Source organism: Zootoca vivipara, chromosome 8 (genome assembly GCF_965207765.1).
Source record: "Zootoca vivipara chromosome 8, rZooViv2.hap1.1, whole genome shotgun sequence".
NCBI lineage: Eukaryota > Metazoa > Chordata > Lepidosauria > Squamata > Lacertidae > Zootoca > Zootoca vivipara.
The window spans coordinates 22,108,013-22,129,804 of NC_142591.1; the positions used below are offsets into that span (position 1 = coordinate 22,108,013).

Genomic DNA, 21,792 nt, shown 5'->3' on the forward strand with positions numbered 1-21,792 from the left:
CTCTTGGAAAAACACTGTGGTGGAGAAGCTATGACAAGAGCGTTGGCGGCTGATCTTTCTTCCAACAACCCTAATGAAATGAAGTGAATCAGCAGCTGCATACATGGGCAGTCATATTATGTAACCATTAGGTCAAGTCTTCTCATTCATTTTATTGTCTTTCATCTTGTCTACATTGTGAATTACGGTAGATGGCAATTCTGTCTGGGTTGAAGAAGGTTGCTGTTGCTTATGTTCCTTGGAGACAGGATGGATCCCTGTCCCGCGGTCAGGGTGCTGCCAGATTTTCTTTGGTCCTTTAATTTCCCTCCTGGTCATCAGAGGTTCAGGGGGAAGCAGCTAAGAGGGAAAGAATGTTGATGTTGTGCAAAGTGTGGTGTTGCAACCTCTTACTCTGCAAAAAAGAAATATGTTGCAGGAAGATCAAAGCAGACAGACTTGTGCTCCTTGAGAATCTGCAACATTGTCATCCAGTTGCACACATGTAATTTTCTGGATGCGACTGCATTTTGAAGTTTGAGATTCAAATAGTTATAAGGCAGGGCTCAAAGTCCAGCTGTGCATTGACTGCATTTATTTGTATTCTCTTGCTAGTATTACAAAGTTGTGGGTTGTTGTTGTTTTTTTGCCTTTTGTACAGTCACAATGGATAACTTTTTAAAACAAGCTTTGTAAAAAAAAAAAAGTCCATGGACCAAATGGAAGGTGAAACTTGAGTGCAGTTGCTAAGAAATGAATATAGGAACATAAGAAGAGCTTGCTGGATCAGGCCACTGGCCCATCTAGTCCAGCATCCTGTTCTCACAGTGGGCTACCAGATACTTGTGGGAAACCTGCAAGCAGGATCCGAGCCCAACAGCACTCTCTCCTCTTGTGGATTCCAGCAGGTGGCGTGCAGAAACAGGATTGCCTGCAACTGTGAAGGCAGAGAGTAGCCATCATGGCTAGTAGCCACCAATAGCCCGCTCCTCCATGTCTAATCCTCTTTTAAGGCCACCCTGGTTGGTGGGCATCACTGCCTCTCGTGGGAGAGAGTTCCACAGCTAAACTATGTGCTGTGTGAAGACGTTTCTTCTTTTATCTGTCCCGAATCTTCCAACATTCCCATACGAAATTTTGCATGTCTTGAAAATCCCCTGCTGTCAGGGACTGGAATGAAGAGGCAGAAGAATGGTGGGGAACTCTCCCCTCCTTCTTCTGGAGCTGACAGGGGGGAGAGAGAGACAGCACTGAATTGCAGCCAAGCTCTGAGACAGATAAGGAGATAGAGACTGGCGAGCAGCCAAGCCATGCAGAGTTAGGGCAGAACACTTCATTAGACAGCGCAAGAAGACCCTCCGGCCCCTAGAATGCGACTATTGTCAAGGGTATGAGAGCAACGTACGCAGCGGCGATTGTCAACGGGGGGCTTCCGTAGGGGCCGATGCTGTTGAGGGGAGGAGCAGAAGGATGAGCCAGAGTGAGCAACTCCATCATGGAGGCAAGACTGGAATTCTTGGTCTGTTACCACAGTGACTGAATAAATAATAATAATGAAAAGCCTTCTTGTTTCTCCTGTCTCCTTGAAACCATCAGGAGGGGAGGGAGAGATTCCTCAGGGCCGACACCTGCACTTATACAAAAGGTATCCGCTCATGGCATGTTCTGTTTCTTTGAGTGTCATTTATCAGCTCTATTTATCCAGAAGCCAGCACTCTACTGGGTGACCTTGCTACACTGCCCCCCCCCCAACCTGTTCCAAGCTGCCCAATGGAGTAGCAGTGAGAGTCAGTCCCCATGGCAATAATCCAGCTCCAGGCATTTACAAATGGGATTGGGGGGGATCATTGCTAGTGGAAGAAACTATTCAGCTTGGGTCTAAAAGCTTTGTTCAAAGCAACCTTTGACCCACTGCTGCTCTGCAGCGCCGCATCAGATGAGGAAATCGGCTTCTCGCCTTGCATATTCTAGACTGCCGACTGAGTGAGACACAGGAAGTGAGAGGAGTCAATGGCACACATAAGAACTACGGTTTAAGAATTTTATGCCTATTGCACATACATGAATATGCAAAATGCATACACCGAGGTCTATGAATACATAGCATGCATTGTTTCCATGCATGTATGCACATACATAAAAATGAAGCAGGGAAAAATGGTTTCAGCTCCACCCTCTCTCAGACTTTCTGCTCCCATTTCTAACTGAGGGGAACCCAGGGCAGCTGCAGGGATCCTGGCACAAAGCATGACCTACCAGCATTGACACCTGCACCATGCAGATGCTTGGATCCAGCCTGCCCTGTCACTGCCATTCTTGAGTTTGGGATTACCTAGTGCCAGAGGTGATCATTTTAAGTTAGGGTAGCCATATAGGTTGTCAAAGGGTTGGTTGCCAGAGGACAGACCTCTGTTGGAGACCTGCCCAGTCCAAATCTAGTTGAAAGACAAGGAAGGATAAAAATTAGGACTGTGCAACAGATTTGGCCAACTCCTGAAAGGGTTTGGGTCAGTTCGTGGGAGATTCAAGCTTGGGATGAATTCAGGGAAGGTACCCCACCACAGATCTTCCCAGATCCAGGGAATTCAGGGATCAGAGTGTTAGGTGCAAAGGGTGCAAGGATCCGTTTTGCCAACAAGATCCCTAAAGGCAAGGTGAAGCAGACCCCAGCAAGACTGAATCCTCCTGCTCTCAGTTGGGATGTGTGTGAGGAAGACCCAGTGCCTCCTTCCTCTGTCCCCTGCTGACTATATCTATAATTAAGATTTAAAAAACAAATTTGAACTCAACAAACCCATTCAACAAACCTGGACAGCAGATTGGTCAAGCACAGATGTCACCTGATGTCTTCCCCACCATGGTGCGATGCAGTGTATTACAATTTAAATTATAGCAATGGTCTCCTAATTTCATACCTATACACTGGTACCTCGGTTTATGAACACAATTGGTTCCGGACGTCTGTTCATAAACTGAAGCATTCATAAACTGAAGTGAACTTTCCCATTGAAAGTAATGGAAAGTGGATTAATCTGTTCCAGACGGTCTGCGGGGTACTTAAACTGAAGCGTTCATAAACTGAAGCGAACTTGGAAGGAATATATATATATATATATATATATATATATATATATATATATACACACACACACACACACACACACACAAAGGGAAATCCTAAGTAAGATAAGGACAGGCAAGAAAAAGTATGGCACCGAAAATGGTGGAATCAGAAATAAAACCAAGAAAGAAAACACGAGGAAGTCCAGTTCGAAAGAACAAGTGGAGAAGATGAACGTTATAAGAAAAGTAAAGATAAATACGACACAACTAAAGTTTGATTGTATAAATGTAAGTTTATTTGAGAGGTGCACAGACTTGTATGTTTGCTTTTATTTCTGTATATGTATTAATTTTCATTGCTGTATGTACCTAACTCAGAAATGTCTAAATAAAAAACGATATTAAAAATGAATAAATAAATAAACTGAAGCGAACTTTCCCATTGAAAGTAATGGAAAGTGGATTAATCCGTTCCAGACAGGTCCGCGGAGTACTCACCCTGAAGCGTACTTAACCCGAAGCATGGGTGTAATTGGTTCCGGAAGTCTGTTCATAAACTGAAGCGTTCATAAACTGAAGCGAACTTTCCCATTGAAAGTAATGGAAAGTGAATTAATCCGTTCCAGATTGGTCCGCGGCGTTCGTAAACCGAAAATTCGTAAACCGAGGTGTTCATAAACTGAGGTTCCACTGTACATATATATTACTACATGCAAACATTATGCAGATTGGTGTGCTTTTTTGACCTCTTTTCGTGGCGATACAAACCCTCTTCCCATCCCTCCACTGCCTTGGAGCAAAGTTATGTTGGGACATTGTGGGCAATTAAAATGGTGGTGTTGTGGTCATAGCTACCCGAGACAAAACAGAGCACTGATGCTATCTTTTCCTGCTGGTAACCCCCTGAGGAGCATTGTTGTTGGAAGCAACACACTAGAAGGCAGTTTGCCAGGGACAGCTCTCAGACATGGATCTGTCCCTGATTCTTCCTTCTCCATCTTCTTCTTATGATCGTTTTGAGTTTGAAGGAGGTAAGGAACTGAGAGAATTCACAGCAGTACGCTTTGGTCATCCCTTTTCTGCTTTGCATTCCAGAACACTGATTCTGAAGTGCGGACTTCGGAATCGCCATCTCCATGCTAAAATTGCTAAGTAGCTGGCGCCCGGTGATTGTGCCACAAAAAGGATTAGGCTCTTTGGGTTGAGGTGAAATGCAAATTGAAGATATGAAGAGCCTTTGATGGGTGTTTGCGAGCGCTCCTTAGACTTTGATCCCATGGCTATGCAGCGCTGCAGTGCTTTCAGCCAATGCAGCGACAGAGGCTTGTTTCCCAAACTTGACACCAGGCCAGCTGTTTGTTAGAATGAGGCAGCATGCCTCAGGTGATTTATGGTTTTGGGCTACCATCAAGGAACAGCAAATTGGCAACGATTTAGTTTATTATTTTGTTTTTATGAGCCGGTGTTGCCATTTGGATTTTCTGCCTCAGGCAACTTGTGTCATTTGTGACTGAACAAGGTGGGACAGGTTCAACTGGTTAAGCTACTGGTGAGTTGTAATTCTGTTATAAAATGCTGCTACTTACCACAGTTGCTATGTTCCAGCTCCTCTGTTGGTGGCAGTATGCCTCTGGATGTCAGCTGCTGGAAACTGGAGCTGTTGCACTCATGCCCTGTTTGTGGACATCCCATAGGCATCTTGGTTGGCCACTGCAATGACAGGTTGCTGGACTTAGTGTTGAGATATTCCATTCCACCTTAAGAGCAGTCGTGGGACTGTTGCCATGTCTGCGTAACACTCCAGCATTGCATGCTGGAACTTCCGTTATGTGTATAACATTCTGTTTTTTGCTTTGGACACAAAGGAGATCAGACATGTTTCCCTTTTGTCCTGACTTGCGCTTAATAAACTGCTTGTAAATATGCTACCGCAGTCTCTCTCTGGCTATTTCTGTTGCACAGTGGACTCTGCTGATAAAGTGTGCATAGGCTTCTGAAGCCTGCGTCGCTGATTTTGCTGCACCAAGGAGCAGAGATCACCCGGCATGTTCGGCCGGGAGGGATGGAGCCAGCTGGGGGCCTGCCAGTTGCCCCCGTTTCCTTGGTCACATGCCAACACTTAGATGGGCCTTTGGCCTGATCTAGCCTGCTCTTCTTAAGTTGTGTACATATATACCGTAGTTGTCTTTGAGATGCCTTAAATATGATAACCCAGACCTTCCCTTTGTAACATCCTGCCTTTCTCCATCCAGTGATGTGTCATGCTGTAGCCAGTGGCAGAGCTTCATGCTCCGCCATCGGGGGCGGAGAGCAGGTGCGCTGCCCCCACGGACGTGGCGCGTGTTCTGGGGGTGGGATGGGGCGCGATGCGTGTTTTGGGGGTGTGACGTGCCCTGCGCAGGGGCGGGGCGTGCATTTGGGGGCGTTTGCCCGGGGCGGCGCACCCTCACCGCCCCCATCTTTCTACGCTACTGGCTGTAGCTTTTTATGACACCATTATTTCACCTGTGATGATTCCTGTTTCACATCTGCTATGGCTCAAGTTACTAACGCCCATCCTAAATGGCCATATACCTACTTATTTTAAACTATTATTGTTGTTTATTAAATTTCTAGACCACCTTTCATCTGAAGATCACAGGGTGGCTTACAATATAAAAACACAAAAATTCAGACCAAGTTTCCATGTTATACAATTCTGCTGCTGCACTTTCAGGAGGAAATACCATGAAGCTCAATAAGAAATATTCAGCACTGGAACTGAAGTCTTAGAAAGCCATACCTGCAACTTATAAGCTTATAGCTTTCACAGTAGACATTGCCTACATGTGACTTTAAAGTGCTGGTTTTGCATTGGAAATTTCACACAACAGCGAAGACTTCCCAGCTTTAAGGAATCCTACTACCTCTTTGACATCTGATGGGAGGGCTTTCCACAGGGCGGGTGCCACTACCGAAAAGGCCCTCAGCCTGGTTCCCTGTAACCTCACTTCTTGTAGTGAGGGAACTGCCAGAAGGTCCTCAGAGCTGGATTGCAGTGTCTGAGCTGAACGATGGGAGTGCAGACACTGAATACAGTGAATATAGACAAAAACAAAAACACTAGGGGATTAAAGTTCAGATGTTATCTTGGCAAACAAGTAGCTGCAGTCTCACATTTGCTGTGATGACAAGGAATTCATGTGGGGAAGACATCTAGGGGGAGGAGGTGCTTAATCTCCCTTGCACCTAGAGATAGAGGATAAATCCAGTTCAAATGTGACATACAGTTCACATTTAAAGGTAGAGCAACCTAAACTGCACTTTCTGAAACATTATGTGCACCAAAACAGAGCCATCCTTCTGAAACTGCACTTCTTCTAATTCTATAGCGCCAAGTGTGCATAAAAATGCATTATGTTAGAGAATGGTTTTTGCAAAAATGTATATATTGGGCAAAATGCATATGTGTATACAGTAGTAGGAGAAATTTGCACTAAAATGCCAATGAATTTCTATGAGGACTATGCAGAAAAGGCAGTTAACAGCCCAAATAAGAGACTCTAATGGTGGCTGCTTTGTGGAAGAATGGGAACCCTTTTCAGACTATCTAAGGAAATATTATCGTTTGATGAACTCGCAAGCAGGATTTGAAATATGAGCAACATCAGGAATTAGAGAATACATTGCTGTGTTGGTATAAGAAATAGAAGGTATTGTGCAGCAGATGGGGGAAAATTAAAACGCCATGGAAAATGGGGCAGGAAGCTGAGAAAATTTAAATTTATTATGTATTGAAGTATATATGTTAAACTTCTGAAAATTAAATTAAAAATTCTTACAGAGAAAGAGAAACAAAAAATGGACAGATACACCCATCTCTTCTTGTACCTACCAGTTCTCTTCTGCTAGGCTCCTTTCTGTTTTGGGGACATTGCTAAGGGAGGGGATCTTCTTAAATACCATCTGGTGAAAATTTGCAGGAGAGAACTGACCTGCCACCAGAGTGCAAGTGCTCTGGAGAACTCCCAAATTAATGCCACAAGGGAAAGATGGGTTTGCGAATCCCATGTTTTCCTTGTAACGTTTCCTTGTGATATAATGGTTAACCTTAATAATAGCCTATTAATTACACAGGTAGAACACCCATGCCTGAAGGCTTCTAAGGTTGACTGCTGTGATGCTTCACTTTGAACCATGACTCTTACAAATGAGTCAGTCACCTAGTCTTTGTAGGTGGGCAAGCGGGGTGGGTGTGGGTGGGGGGGGTGATAATGTGTAATTCCTGTCTCTGATGGAACCAGCTGACCCTGAAAGGGGTATTTAGAATTTATATTTGATCTCATCCTTGGCTCCCTCCTTTTTTTGCAAGGAATAAGCAAATTTGGGGATGTGGTTGGTGTAAGAGGGCTGCTCAATTTATTGTCACATTTTTGGATCGAAACCTATGCCTTTAAGGACACAATATTAAAACTTATGTTTCCTCTTTCATATGTGGTGGACTTTTAAGTTAACTACCGGTATGCACTGAGTGCAAAGAATTTCCCCTTCTCCATTGCCAATCTGCCACCCGGAGATTTCCATGGCGACCCCAAATTCGAGTGTCCTTTGGGAAGGGGGCAAAATCTGCCCCTCTCACAACAGCCTTTCCCATCTTGGTATCCACAAGATGTTGCTATTTGATTACGTATCTACTGTTTACCATAAGGTCCCAGATTTTAACTTGTCTGAATTAATTTTAAGATGTATTTTAGTTAAATGATGTCTTTTTAATGCATATTGTGTTGTGTTTATGATGTTAGCTCCGGGGAGGGCGGGATACAAATAAAAATATATATTAATTAATTAATTAATTAATGATGTGGGGTGGCACTTACCTGCCCCCCCCAATATTTTATTCAAGTTGGCCACCCCTACATCTTTGTTCCTTTATTTTCACTGTGTGCCTGCCTTTCTAAATGTTTTTGCTAGGGTTTACCTTTTTGCAACCTCACCCACACCTTTGGGAGGAAGGGCAGGATATACTTGTCATAAATATTCATAATAATAAAATAATAAAATGCTTGCTTCTTGTAAACCACCGGCCTCTAACCCTTTGACAATAAGGACATGGAACCAGGTCACATCAAAGATCCACTATACATGCAGGCTCTGGAGCAACATGGATTTGGTAAGCCTCAAAGGGCAAGGAAAAAATAACAATAATTTTGGAGGGTGAGGCCAACGTAAACCCACAGAGACAGACAATATGTTTTGGCAAGCCACACATCACTACCATTTGTCTCTTCAAACCAGGGACAGGGAGCCTGCGGCTCTCCAAGTATTGTTGGCCAATAACTCCCATCATCCCTCACCAACTACCATGTTGGTTGGGGCTGATGATAATTCAAGTCTAACAACTTCTTGAAGGCCATAGGATCCCCATTCCTGCACAAGACTCATAGGTAGGCCAGCATGTCTGCCAACCTGTCTGGAAATATCTGCCAACTTCCCATGGCACATCTATTTTCCTTTGCCTGACATAACATGGTGGCACCAAAGAGACACAAAAACTGAAGTGCAATATTCACTTGAGGGTGCGTTGCTGAAGCAGGCGCGTAGCAAGGGAGGGGCGTAGGGGGCTGGCCGCCCCTAGCTCCATACCAGTTCCACTCGCGCGGGAGCGTCTCCAGTCCCCGGTCCCCAAAGCGCCTCCCTCTCGCCCTACGGGGTGCCGTGCGCCTCAATTCGGGCATCGGTGGGAAGGGCCGCCCTTCTGACTGCTCTCCATTGGCCATCCGATCCGCTTCTTGACTTGCTACTCTGCAAAGAGCTCAACCTGCTGAGGGGGGGGGCGGCTGTTCTATATAAGCTGTCCCCCTTACACTAGGTTTCCCCACTCCTAGGCCAAAACTGCACCACGCTATCTCTCTGCTTAATATATAGCATACTCTTACAGTTTGTCAAGTCCTGCTCATCTCTATTGCCTGCCATATTCTGGGTGGGCATTAAATGAAGTAGGCTAGGCCCAGACAGAGGTTATGACTCACATGCCGTGTCCTGTGAAGGTTACACCTTAGGATGGAGAGGCTGCTTATTTAGCTGTCTCCGAAATGTGAAGGATGTTTTTCAGAAACACCTCTATTGATTATACAACCTAATATATGAAACAGGGTCAGAGGTAGCCATAGTTATTAGTATTATTATTATTTCCTCTTTATTTTTTTTATAACCCACATTTTTCCCTGACAGGACTCAGCGGCTATGTTGAAGACACACAGGAAGCAGTATTAGAATATTATTATTTATTATTATTATTATTATTATTATTATTATTATTATGTTTAAGGAACTGTAAGCATATCCCCCCCAAAAAAAAGATTTATGAAAAATAATAGGCATCCTAATAGCAAATTAATTATTGATTGAGTGTCAATCCTTCTATATTCAAAAGCATCAACACTCAAGAGGGAGGTATCAGCAAGCTTGGGGGAACCTGGACTGGGAACCCCCAGGTTTGTCAAAGTACAATAAATTTAATGTGGGGAGAACTAAAACAGCCCAATGGGGACTGCATGCTCTGTTGAGGGAAAAACAGAATGGGAGAGGGGGAATGAAATGGAGTAGTTTGTAAGAGGTCATGGCTGGCTTACTGCTTGAACAGGAGAAATCTGCACAAAGCATCTTGCTACAGGTCCCGCTTGTGAGTTGAGGTCCCGCCTCCGCTTGGAGATAAAATAATACACACGGACACAAGTATTTAGGTTAATTGGCTAAAAAACGGCCACAACTTTATTGGTTACAGAATGCGAGTGGTATTGGCTTAGGCATTGGATCAGACAGACTATACTTGACTCCTGTCTGCTCTGCCGGGAGTCACACAAGGGTTAACAACCTGTAGGGGGAGCTTGTTGATGCAAATCAACTGGAAGCTTTCCCCTAGAGTCACCGGGGGTCGTGCCATGGCCCTAGCCACCACCAGGGCATCGGACAGGAACCACGACCGCCGGATTCCTTTAACAGAATACCCTTCAAGGGGAGGAGCAGGTGATGGCCACAACCTCCCCTCCATAGCTGCCAAGTTATCCCTTTTTAAAAGGGAAATTCCATTATGCTGAATAGGCTTCCTCGCGAGAAAAGGGAAAACTTGGCAGCTATGCTCCCCTCCGACACACAATGTGTTTTCCAATGCCTAACCACCACCCAAGCCAAAAGGCTGGACAAAAAGGGAGAGTCTGTGTGCCCACGGTCGTTCAAATGCAGCTAAGCCATGCCCCCACCAAGCTGTATAGGCTGGCTGGTGGGCGTGATGCAGGCACACCAAGCTGTATAGGCTGGCTGGTGGGCGTGATGCAGGCACAGGACTCAGTGACGCTGGGGGCTGAGTTACGCCCCCTGTGAGCGTGGGAAGCGGTTCCCGCTCACAACACCTCCCCGCCTAGCCAGAATTCTCATTGCCCTCGTAAAATCCCAGTGTCAAGCTAAGGGGAGTTACTAGTGGTCTGACACCTTATGTGCCTGACACTTTATGTACATGGAAAATGAACTGAGCTATGATTCCTAGACCTACATTTCTACCTGGTAGTACAAATCCATGTCTAGTTAGGACGGCTGGACTGAGCAAGAACGCGTGCGGCTACCCATCTAGTTGCTAATTTTCAAATGTTGAAGTAGGAGCACGCGATCCATACCCTCCAACATTTCGGGGGAGCAAAGGGGGACACACATACCCTGCACCGTTCTGGCCACCTGCTTTCCGCTCTCCTTCACCCACTCAGCCATCCAATCTCTGCAGACTTTCTCCCACCCAGCTGCTCAATCTCCACTCTCCTTCGCCTGCCCAATCTCCGCTTTCTTTCACCCAACCGCCATGCAAAACTGGGGCTCCCCGTACAAAGGCAGAGCCCAGGGCACCTACAAGGGAACTGGGCCATCCCGCTTAAAACAGGGCGCTTGGCAGGTATTTGAAAAGTTAAAGAAGTCCGCGAGAAGCATGCCATGCAACTGCTTCTCAAGCAGTGATAACTCACAAAGGAGGCAGACGCAGCGATGTTCTGGTGGCAGGACAGTGCTCATTGGCACAGGGTGTGGCAATGGTGAGTTCCACCCTGTGTTTTCCTCCGACCTCACCACTGCCACCTACTCCAAGACTCATCTCAATGAGTGCTGTGGTGCCAACATTGCAGGGGCAGCATTGCCTCTGTCCCCCTCCCTCATGAGCTGAGCACAAGAGGAAATAATGTGCACCTGAACTTCCTACATACTTTAGCTCCACCCTTTATTAAGAACACCCTTAATAAATGTTCAATATGTAACAAAACACCTTCGGGGTTGTTGCCTTCACCACAGAAGGTGGAAACTATCACCTCAGACCAACAAAGCAGCAACATTCCAGCGAGAGAATTATCATCATTATTATTTGTTCTGCCCTTCATTTCCTTTATGGAAATGATACTTAATAAAGCCATCAATGAGCACGACATTTCAAAGCACGTTGAAGCTAGGAAAGGCTCTCTATATAGGCTAGGGTGTCAGAAGCAAGCAGACCTGGCGGATTAGTTCTGAACTTCATTGTAGAAGGAAAGGTAACTATTCCCAGTCATTCATCTGGAAAGGGAATTTGGAGAACATTTATTGGCAGTTCTGTAAATGGGGTGCCAGGCTTAGAGAGGAATAGATCCCTATCTTGTGGTTGCTGCATGTAATCTGAATGACTAGGCTGCTCTTTGCTGGTGATCCATATTGAGTGGGTGTCAGTAGGTTGAGTGAGTGTTTTGCTAGCTCTGAGATGCGCACATTCAGTGTGACCCTTAAGAAAGTTGCAATGGCTCTAATTTGCCCTGAGTACACATTTTAAATGTGTTGAAATTTTCTGGGTTGTGAGCCAAACGTTCCGGCAGATGCATATGATAAAAGCAATAATTTTGGAATGGGCTCCAGATTACTAAAATGTGGTTTCGAGTGGAATAATAAGTTTCGCATAGTGAAACATGATTTCTGTTTCTTTTCCACTAGTTTGCACGCCTGAGTTTGCTATACCACAAATGGATACAATGGTGTATGACATTGTTCAGTGGATTTGAAGGTCAATTTGAAGAGTCAAAAATTATTTCTGATCCATGAATGTATTTCCTTTACAATTTAATTTCTTTAAGAAATCTGCCTATGAAATTTTCAGGGTTTTTTATTTTTAATGCCCTGGGCAGGTGTGTGTGTCGGTATGTGTGTGTGCATATATATTTATGCACTATCCTTCACAATCAGTTGAATTTGACATACAAAATCTCCTGCAAAACGCTCGATTCTGCTTCTGCTTCTGTTAATGCAAAACATGCTAAGCCAGGTTGTAACTTACATAACAGAATCAACAACTTTAAGTGCAACTTCCTTCATATTCTTTGGTAGCTCTAGATTGAATTGTATATCTTTACATCTGCTTCTAATTGCATTAATTGGGACAGAACATTTACCAGCCCTCCTTTCCAGCTATGCACATTTTGAGCTAAATGTACATATTTTAGTAATATTTCAGATGCTACTAGAAGCACTCATTAACATCATTGCGTTGAGTGACTGCATTTTTTGTTTCCTCATGTCTGAAACAGGAGTGGCAGGTGCCCATATGCATGTATATGCCCATGCATTGACAAATCATTTCTCTCTCCCATTCAAATTTCCTTATGAAATTTACAGTGGAACAGCAAAATAAATAAATAAATAAATAAATAAATAAATAAATAAATATGGAGCATCCAAAATCCAACCCAAAACTCTCATCATCACTAGAGCTGTAATTCTAAGGTGGTGATGGTGGAAACCGAAAGTGGTTGATTGCCCCATCCAATGCCCTACCAGACTTATGATATTGTGCTCCTGGTCTTTTTCTGTTATTGTTTTTTTTATTTAAAAAATATAGTTTTCTTCCCATTGATGCCAGTCATATCCAAGCCATTGCATTCTACCCAAAGAGACACATCCCCTTCCTGCACTTTTAACCCTACTGATGTTGAAGGTCTGACACTGGTAACATATGAGTTGTTGCCGAAAGGAGCAGGAATCCACAGAGTGGATATCCCTCTGTAAGGCTGGAGCTCTTTGTCTGCTGTGGATGGAACTGATATTTCCCAGGGCCCGTAGGATGCTCTCCCAGGTCCATGGGATTTCGAGGTAAAGGCCTTAGTGAATGAATGGTACTTCCATTGAAACGTGTTGCATTAGAGCAGAAGATATAAAAACTCTCTGTATAGTGCTTGATCTGCAATGCTCATTCACACATGCAAGAAATCTCTTGATGTCATAGCAATAAATCTGCTTGTCTCAACAACGCATCCTCAGAGATGATTCTGTACTTGACATTTGTTTGAAAACATGACAGCTCGCTAGATTGCTTTTGCCCTGCTCATAGGAGCACCCTATCACAGAACATAGATTCAATGGCATACCGTGGGTTGCCAGTGCCCGGGGCGCGGGGCGGGTAAGCTGCTGATGCCGCCAGAGCGCCACCCCACCCCACTGGAGCCAAGTTCGTCCACGCTGCACCACCTGCCTACCCATGCAGGGGGGGAGCCCAGCCACCTGATATGGTCCTCAATGGGCAAATCCCTCCGACACCTGCAGAGAGGAACTCTGGTTACCCCTTGCCTGCCTACCTCCGCCCATGCCCACTCATCATGGGCCTGAGCTGCTCTGCCACCTTTGCCAAGGCAGGGATCCCTGTGGAAGCTGGTGCCTGCCTAGGGGTACCTGGCCATCTCCCCCTCATAATTCTGCACCTGTGACAATGGCCCCCCCTTACTCCCCTATGCTCCGCCCCTGCATAGATTTCAATATTATTTAGATTGTATGGATTTGGTAAGCTGCTTGGGTATCCCAGAGTCATTGGCACAGGGACATAAGAATATAATTCATATAATTATAACTTGGGAACAACCCAAGTAATTCTGATTGGGTTTCTGCTTGTTTCTAGGTTGCGTAGATTGCATGATGGCATTTTCCAGCGAAGCTAATGCCAAATTGTATCTTGACCTCTTCCGCCTACTGAGAAATTATCACCGCAATGAAAACATCCTGCTTTCACCTTTGAATTTCTCAGCTGCTTTACACCTGCTCTATGGTGCCAGAGGGAACTCTGCAGGTCGCATTGAAATGGTGGGTATTTATGCCAACAAATATTCCTTCCTTCCTTGATTAAAGGTGCAGCAACTCTTTTGCATGTGGTCACCCTAGGTACACACCCTGTGTACTTTGAAGTGAAAAGGGTTTACCATTTGGGGGGGGGAAAGCTTACATAATAGTTCAGGTATAGGAGATTATGCAAGTGTGAGGCTCATAATCAGGGGTGTTGCAATGATATTTATTTAGATATAAGTCCCACTGTTTTCAATGCAGTTTACTCCCAAGGAAATATGCTAGAATTGCATCTTGGTAGACATAATGGAGCAGCTATCAATGCATGGAGTGGGAAGGGAAATAAGAGCTTCTTAGCAATTCAAAATAATGGTTTGAGTGCTGGAAAAGTTGTAGTTGTCTTATAAAATGGATTTTATTATAGGGGGACCATTTAAATCCTTTGCAACAACTGAGCATCGCACCAAACCAAACCCTCGACCAAAAATGTGAATTGTCACATAGGCAGCAATGAGCATCTAAAACTCCTCAGGACGTAGAAAGGACTCAACCACAACTCCCCCAATTTTCTGATTAATTTGCTGGTTTTGACCTTGATCCAAAGAAGCCATTTCTTATAAAACTCTTTATTTTAAAAGCTGAACGGCCGCTTGCCTCATTTCTGTGGGAGCTGCATTAAGGAGGGGAACATTAAGGAGAGCCCTGATTGCGTACACAGTTCCATTATACGCATGCAAACCTTTCTCCTGGATAGCAACCTGTGATAAGAATTCCAAAGGCCCCCCCAGATGTTTTGGACTACAGCTCCCATCAGCCTCAGCCAACATGGTTACATTGCTGGCGTTGATGGGAGTTGCAGTGCAAAATATCTGGAGGACACCAGGATGGAGAAGGCTTTTCTACTGCTTGAATTAAAGCATGTCTGTATTAGTTACAATGCAGCAATGCTGTTCTGTTTCAGGTGTCCAGTTTCAATCAAGATAAAAAAGAGCACATGAACTCAGAATCCAAACAGGATCCAGAAGAGACAACAAACCACACTGCCTCAGAAGCCAGCCAGAGAACGAGCATCATGCCCGACTTATGTGGTGTGTAAGAGACATTGATTTCACCTCATAGAGGCCTTGCTATATTTTAGATTAATCCAGTTGCAATTAAGAGCAGCAATGATGAGTGTGGATACACAGAAGCTGGCATGTTCATGCACATATCTGGCTAGATTGGGAACTGCACACCCGATATTATTGGCTTTCATCAGAATCAGCAACATGGCCATTGGTCAGGGGTGGTGATGGTGATAGCTGTATCCCAAGAACATCTGGAGGGCCCAAAGGTTCTCCACATCTGGTACAGGATATGGTGTGTAGGGGGGGCTGCAATAGGAAGGGGAAAATTGGTAGAAATTGAGTTGTCCCACTTTGAACAAGCAGGAACCCATTTTGCTACTGCAAAGCCAACATTGGTCACCATGTAAAAGCAATATTTAGAATGGAAATAAATTGCATTTATTTATTTATTTCCAGTTGGAGTGAGTTACAAGTTAAGCTGGACACAAATCCCGATAGTAAGCCCTTTTTTTGGTATTTTATACTATACTATAAAAGCAAGGAGGCAATGGAAGACAGGAGTGCCTGGCATGCACTGGTCCATGGGGTCACGAAGAGTCAAGCATGACTAAACGACTAAACAACAACAAACATAAAAGCAAAGCATGATCATTAAAAAACAACATACTGCATTCCATCTTGTAACATCATTCAACTTTTCTTCCTCCGTTTCTGTGTTTCTGTAGGTGAGCATTGCAGGAGCTCCAAGATGCCTGAAAAAGCTATTAATGAAGTGGAAGACAAAGGAGATGGAGGAGGTATGAGAGTAGAATTCGATGCATTGCCTGTTTTCAGTTTCTTCTTTTTGCCCATGTTTGAGACAATTGATGAATCTGTTCAATTTCTCATTTTTCCAGCCTTAAGTTCAGTTCACCACATTTCCACATTGTTTATTATTTTTTAATAAATAAATAAATAAAAAGTCCTTCATAATACCCACCACCTTTTAGTGTGCATGTCTCCTAATACGTCATGCCACCTAATATGCACATAGATGTTTGCAGGAAACTTACCGTACTGTCACACATTTTTGTATGTTATTTTCACCAACATATCTGTGCATCTTCCCCCACAAATATACACATCTTTGACAGAGAACTGCAAAATTTGGAGAACTGTGGTTTTTGAAGGGGATCTGCATTTTGGTTCACATACGGTACATGGCTTAGCGCTTTGATATTTTATGATATGGCAAAATAGAAGTACTTTTATAAATTAATAAAATAGTTTCAGGAACTGTGAACTGGGTAGATTCACATGAAAGTCTGAAGCAAAATAATTCTCCCGCACATCCCTTGGTGCAATATGTATTAATAACTAAAGATGCACATTTAGTTGGATTCTTATTTCAAAATTGTAACTTCATATTTTCCCTACTCCTATATTTGCAGCTCAGGAACCTCTGCATAAGCCTTTGGTAGAGGAATGTGAGGCATGTGAAGCAAAGGAAGAACCCTCCTTTCCAGATTCCCTTCCAGGTTCTGGGACAGATGCCAGAGAGATGGACAGCAACTTGACCCACATTCTCACACCAACTATTTCTCAGTCTAACAATGATGAAAGTGTTTCTTGTAACATTCTTCCCGGGAACCAGTATATCCCAAAACTTGAAGCAGTGGAAGTTTTCAGCCAAAAACATGCTTCTCCTGAAGGGGAAGCACTTCACAATCTGGCCAGCACTTCAGAAAACCAGGGGGGATTCTTCACAAATGCTGAAAATGCAAGGCTCCCTTCTTTCTACTGTATAAACATAACTGCAGAAAATTCTCTCAATACATCATTAATGCAACCACTCAGGTGCACTGCAAATGTAGAGTGTGAGGATTCTGAAGCAAAGAAGCTAAGCTCTTCTCTAGTGTCCCTTCCAGATTCTGAGGCAGGTGACAGACAACCAAGAACCGAAGCTCACTATGTTCAAACTATGGCAGGTACAATTCCACAGTCTAATGCTGAAGATCTAATGAGAAAAGATGTTGATATGGTTCTAAGTCAAGAAGAGCCTTCTCTGGGAGGGAAAATGAACCAAAATCAGAGGAACCAAGAAGATGATGACGTTCTAGGCCAAGAACTATCTTCCTTGGAAGAGACAGTGCACCAAAAGCAGGGGAACCAAGAAAATGATGAGGATCTTAGTCAAGAACAGTCTCCTCTGGAAGAGACAGTCAACCAAAATCAAGGGAAGCAGGAAAATTATAAGGATCTAAGTCAAGAAGATCCTTCTCTGGGAGGGAAAATGAACCAAAATCAGAGGAACCAAGAAGATGATGAGGTTCTAGGCCAAGAACGGTCTTCCTTGGAAGGGACAGTGCACCAAAAGCAGGGGAACCAAGAAAATGATGAGGATCTAAGTCAAGAAAATCCTTCTCTGGAGGGGAAAATGAAGCAAAATCAGAGGAACCAAGAAGATGATGAGGTTCTAGGCCAAGAACGGTCTTCTCTGGAAGGGACAGTGCACCAAAAGCAGGGGAACAAAGAACAGTCTTCTCTGGAAGGGACAGTAAACCAAAATCAAGGGAAGCAAGAAAATAATATGGTTCTAAGTCAAGAAGAGCCTTCTCTGGAAGGGAAAATGAAGCAAAATCAGAGGAACCAAGAAGATGATGAGGTTCTAGGCCAAGAATGGTCTTCCTTGGAAGAGACAGTGCACCAAAAGCAGGGGAACCAAGAAAATGATGAGGTTCTTAGTCAAGAACAGTCTCCTCTGGAAGGGACAGTCAACCAAAATCAAGGGAAGCAAGAAAATGATGAGGATCTAAGTCAAGAAGATCCTTCTCTGGGAGGGAAAAAGAAGCAAAATCAGAGGAACCAAGAAGATGATGAGGTTCTAGGCCAAGAACGGTCTTCCTTGGAAGAGACAGTGCACCAAAAGCAGGGGAACCAAGAAAAGGATGAGGATCTAAGTCAAGAAGATCCTTCTCTGGAAGGGAAAATGAAGCAAAATCAGAGGAACCAAGAAGATGATGAGGTTCTAGGCCAAGAACGGTCTTCTCTGGAAGGGACAGTGCACCAAAAGCAGGGGAACCAAGAAAATGATGAGGTTCTTAGTCAAGAACAGTCTCCTCTGGAAGGGACAGTCAACCAAAATCAAGGGAAGCAAGAAAATGATGAGGATCTAAGTCAAGAAGATCCTTCTCTGGGAGGGAAAAAGAAGCAAAATCAGAATAACCAAGAAGATGATGAGGTTCTAGGCCAAGAACGGTCTTCCCTGGAAGAGACAGTGCACAAAAAGCAGGGGAACCAAGAAAAGGATGAGGTTCTACACCAAGAACAGTCTTCTCTGGAAGGGACAGTGCACCAAAATCAGGGGAGCCAAGAAAAGGATGAGGTTCTTAGTCAAGAAGAATCTTCCCTGGAAGGGAAAATGAATCAAAATCTGTGGAAGCAAGAAGATGATGAGGTTCTAAGCCAAGAACAGTCTTCTCTAGAAGGGACAGTGCACCAAAATCAAGGTAACCAAGAAAAGGATGAGGTTCTTAGTCAACAACAGTCTTGCCTGGAAGAGAAAATGAACCAAAATCAGAGGAACCATGAAGAAGGCGAGGTTCTAAGCCAAGAATTATCTTCTTTGGAAGAAACAGTGCACCAAAATCAGGGGAACAAAAAAAACGATGAGGTTCTAGGTCAAGAAAACTCTTTACAGGAAGGAAAAGTGAACCAAAATTCACAGAAGCAAGAGGACGAAGATATTCTAAGTAAAGAACAGTCTTCTCTGGAAGGGACAGTGCACCAAAATCAAGAGAACGAAGAAAATGATGAAGCTCTAGGTCAAGAAAACTCTTTTCTGGAAGGAAAAGTGAACCAAAATTCAAGGAAGCAAGAGGATGAAGATATTCTAAGTAAAGAACAGTCTTCTCTGGAAGGGACAGTGCACAGAAATGAAGGAAACCAAGAAACGGATGCAGTTCTAAGTCAAGAAAGGTCTTCCCTGGAAGGAAAACTGAACCAAAATAAGAGAAAATCATCTCAAAGCCTGGAGGAATTACCTCAAAGTGAAAGCACTGATATTTCACGTACAAATTCACCTTCGCCCATCCCCCTTATAGAAGAAGTTGAAGAAAATACGCCACAGAGTCCGAAAGAATTCAGATGTAGTGTGGAAGGTCAAGATTCTGAGGCAGAGGATACAAGTTCATTTTCCTTTCCTTCTTCTATTAGACCAACATACAAGAATATGATCCAGAGTCTGGCAGATACCAGTTCCCAGCTTGATTCAGAAGAAGACATTTCTTCAGACTTTCTTCCTTGGAGTGAAGACTTTCCAAGAAGTGAGGAAAGAGAATTTGCAAGCCAAGAATGGCTATCTCCAGCATACAAAGCATTTCATGACCAGATTAGATCACCAAGCCCCCAAGAGGAATTGTTCTTAAATAATACAAATATAACGAGCACAGTTTCTTCCTCTAGTTTAGAAGAAACCACAAGAACTAGTGAAACACTTGTGAAGGAATTCAAATGCACCACAAATCAAAAGACATGTGAAGAGTTCCGGGTTGAAGAGGGGACCTCCAGTTTGATTTCTCTATCAAATGCTGGGCAGTTTGAAAGACAGCAGCATAGCAGTTTGGTATATAGTTTAACTACTGATCACTGTGTCCCTGAATCAGCTTCCTCTTCATACTACCTTCCTTGGAATAAGTACCTTACAGGAAGGGAACAGAGGCAGGCTCTAATACATTCATGTTATTCTTCGAGACAAAATGCGTTCGAAAATCTAACTGTGTCATCTGAAAGCAGGAGATATAACAGGCATACCTGGATACCAAATCTCCCCCTTGTTTCTGCGCAATCTTATGCAAGTCTTCTCAGAAGCAATTCTCTCTGATTCCAGTATGGCTTGCTGTCGCAGGAACGTATATAGGATTTGAAATATACCAGGATTGTAGCCTAAATTAGTGGCTTTAGCTTCTGGGAACAGCCTGCTGTATACAATCAAATGTGTGAACTTGAACTGTGTTCCTGAACTCTACATATAGTTTGCAAGACTCATTTATCTTGATTTTCAAAGGATGCTGTGGTTAAAAAAAAAAGATGTCTTAAACTGCCAGATTGGCAAGATGACTAAAGGTTGAGCTAGATATGATATGGTGAGAGTGAGACCCATATGCAGAATCAAGTCTGCCATGAAATTACTGCACAGTAGTGAGATGTTTTTCATTTCAGGAGCAACATGGGTGGGTGCAGGAGGGAGGGAGCTCAATCGTACCCCCTAAAACCACTTTCCAAAAGCCATTTTTCTTCTGGTGGGCTCTAAGACCAGAAGGAACCCCTGCTTTTAAAAAAAGAGCTTCCAAGTGGAAGAAACAGTGAGATTCACGACTCATTCACTCTGCACTTTAAGCAGCCCCCAACACACAGAGAGACTCTGCTTTATTAGGAATCGGTAGAATCTGGCTTGTTTTCACTTACAGTCATGTCTGGCTGTGACCTACAAGAGTCTTATGTCCAAGCAAGAATTCAGTAGTTTGCATTTTAATGTCAATTTACCTAACAGGCACTTCATGAAACAGGATGTGAACTGAAACGCAGCTACCCTTCAAAATTTGCAGTGCAGCTTTCCGACCAAGAAATGCATACAGGAAGGTATATATTGTTGGAAAGTGTATGTAAAATGCATATAATGGATGTAAATGTGTTATATTAGGAGTGGTGGCTTGCAGTGGTAGATGAAGTTGCATGCAAATATTTTACGAGGGCTTTTAAAAAGTCAAATCTGATGCATAACTGTGGTGAGCTGAACTTAAGACTGGGAGGATAAGGAATTGAGGGAAATAGAAACTGGCAAATTCATTGACTGACTGGAATTGCTGTGGTCATGTTTCTTGCTTGCCTGGTTGAAAGATCAAGAGATGCACCCACCAGCATGGGGACATCTGAGAGATTTCTCATGAGGGAATGTGACCAAGGTTTTTCAGATCCCTGTATAAAATATCTACTTGTATCCCTCTTTGAGGTTCCATTCATCGGCTTGCTGTTACTCTCTGTGATCTTTGATTCCTATGTTTTCATTGAATGCAAGCCTCTTCTGTATAATCCTGGCCCTGACACAGTCTTTTAATCAGATTTCATATCATGAGTTTAAATAAAGAAGGGAAATACACAATCTGAGTGCTTTTGTGCAAGGTTTCTGTTTTGTTTTGCTAATGTCCACTTTTAATAAAGTTACTTAACAAATACATAGGATCATCAGCCTCGGATTTGGGTGAGCAGGGTTTACAATTCTGGCTGGGGAGGTACAACACAGAACGATCCATTTGCAAAGACAAATGGAGGTCACAGCCATGCATGCTAGGATCAAAAACTGGTGGTATCTCATTGGTCTGAGAGAAGAGTTAAGGTGCATATGAATTTATGTGCACCTAAGAACAAAAAGTGACATATATTAAGGCATCTGCTTTCTGTGCCACATTATATGTTCTCACAAATATTGCTATGTTGCAAATATTGCACCTTGCTGTATGGGAACTTTCTCCTAGGAAAGACTGTTGACCCATTGGAAAAGTCCACTGGGGAAGCCAACAGTCAATGATGGCTGGAGCCAAAACCTGGGATAGGAGGACTT

The 21,792-nt window shown here is 43.6% G+C and overlaps 1 protein-coding gene across 3 annotated transcripts; it reads left to right on the forward strand.

Annotated features, from left to right (window-relative positions):
- The first annotated feature begins 23 nt into the window (after positions 1-23).
- Positions 24-21,338, forward strand: LOC148684756 (uncharacterized). 3 transcript variants are annotated; one of them, XM_088675113.1, is made up of 6 exons: positions 3,925-4,073; positions 13,967-14,148; positions 15,089-15,215; positions 15,920-15,991; positions 16,625-18,414; positions 18,487-21,338. In XM_088675113.1, exons 1-6 carry the CDS (start codon positions 4,010-4,012, stop codon positions 20,053-20,055), a joined length of 3,804 nt encoding a protein of 1,267 aa, XP_088531239.1. In that variant the 5' UTR covers positions 3,925-4,009; the 3' UTR covers positions 20,056-21,338. The 3 variants fall into 3 exon arrangements, with proteins under 3 accessions (XP_088531240.1, XP_088531239.1, XP_088531238.1); XM_088675114.1 differs by lacking the exon at positions 3,925-4,073 and adding an exon at positions 24-187 and having other exon boundaries at positions 16,625-21,338; XM_088675112.1 differs by having other exon boundaries at positions 16,625-21,338.
- The last annotated feature ends 454 nt before the right edge of the window (positions 21,339-21,792 follow it).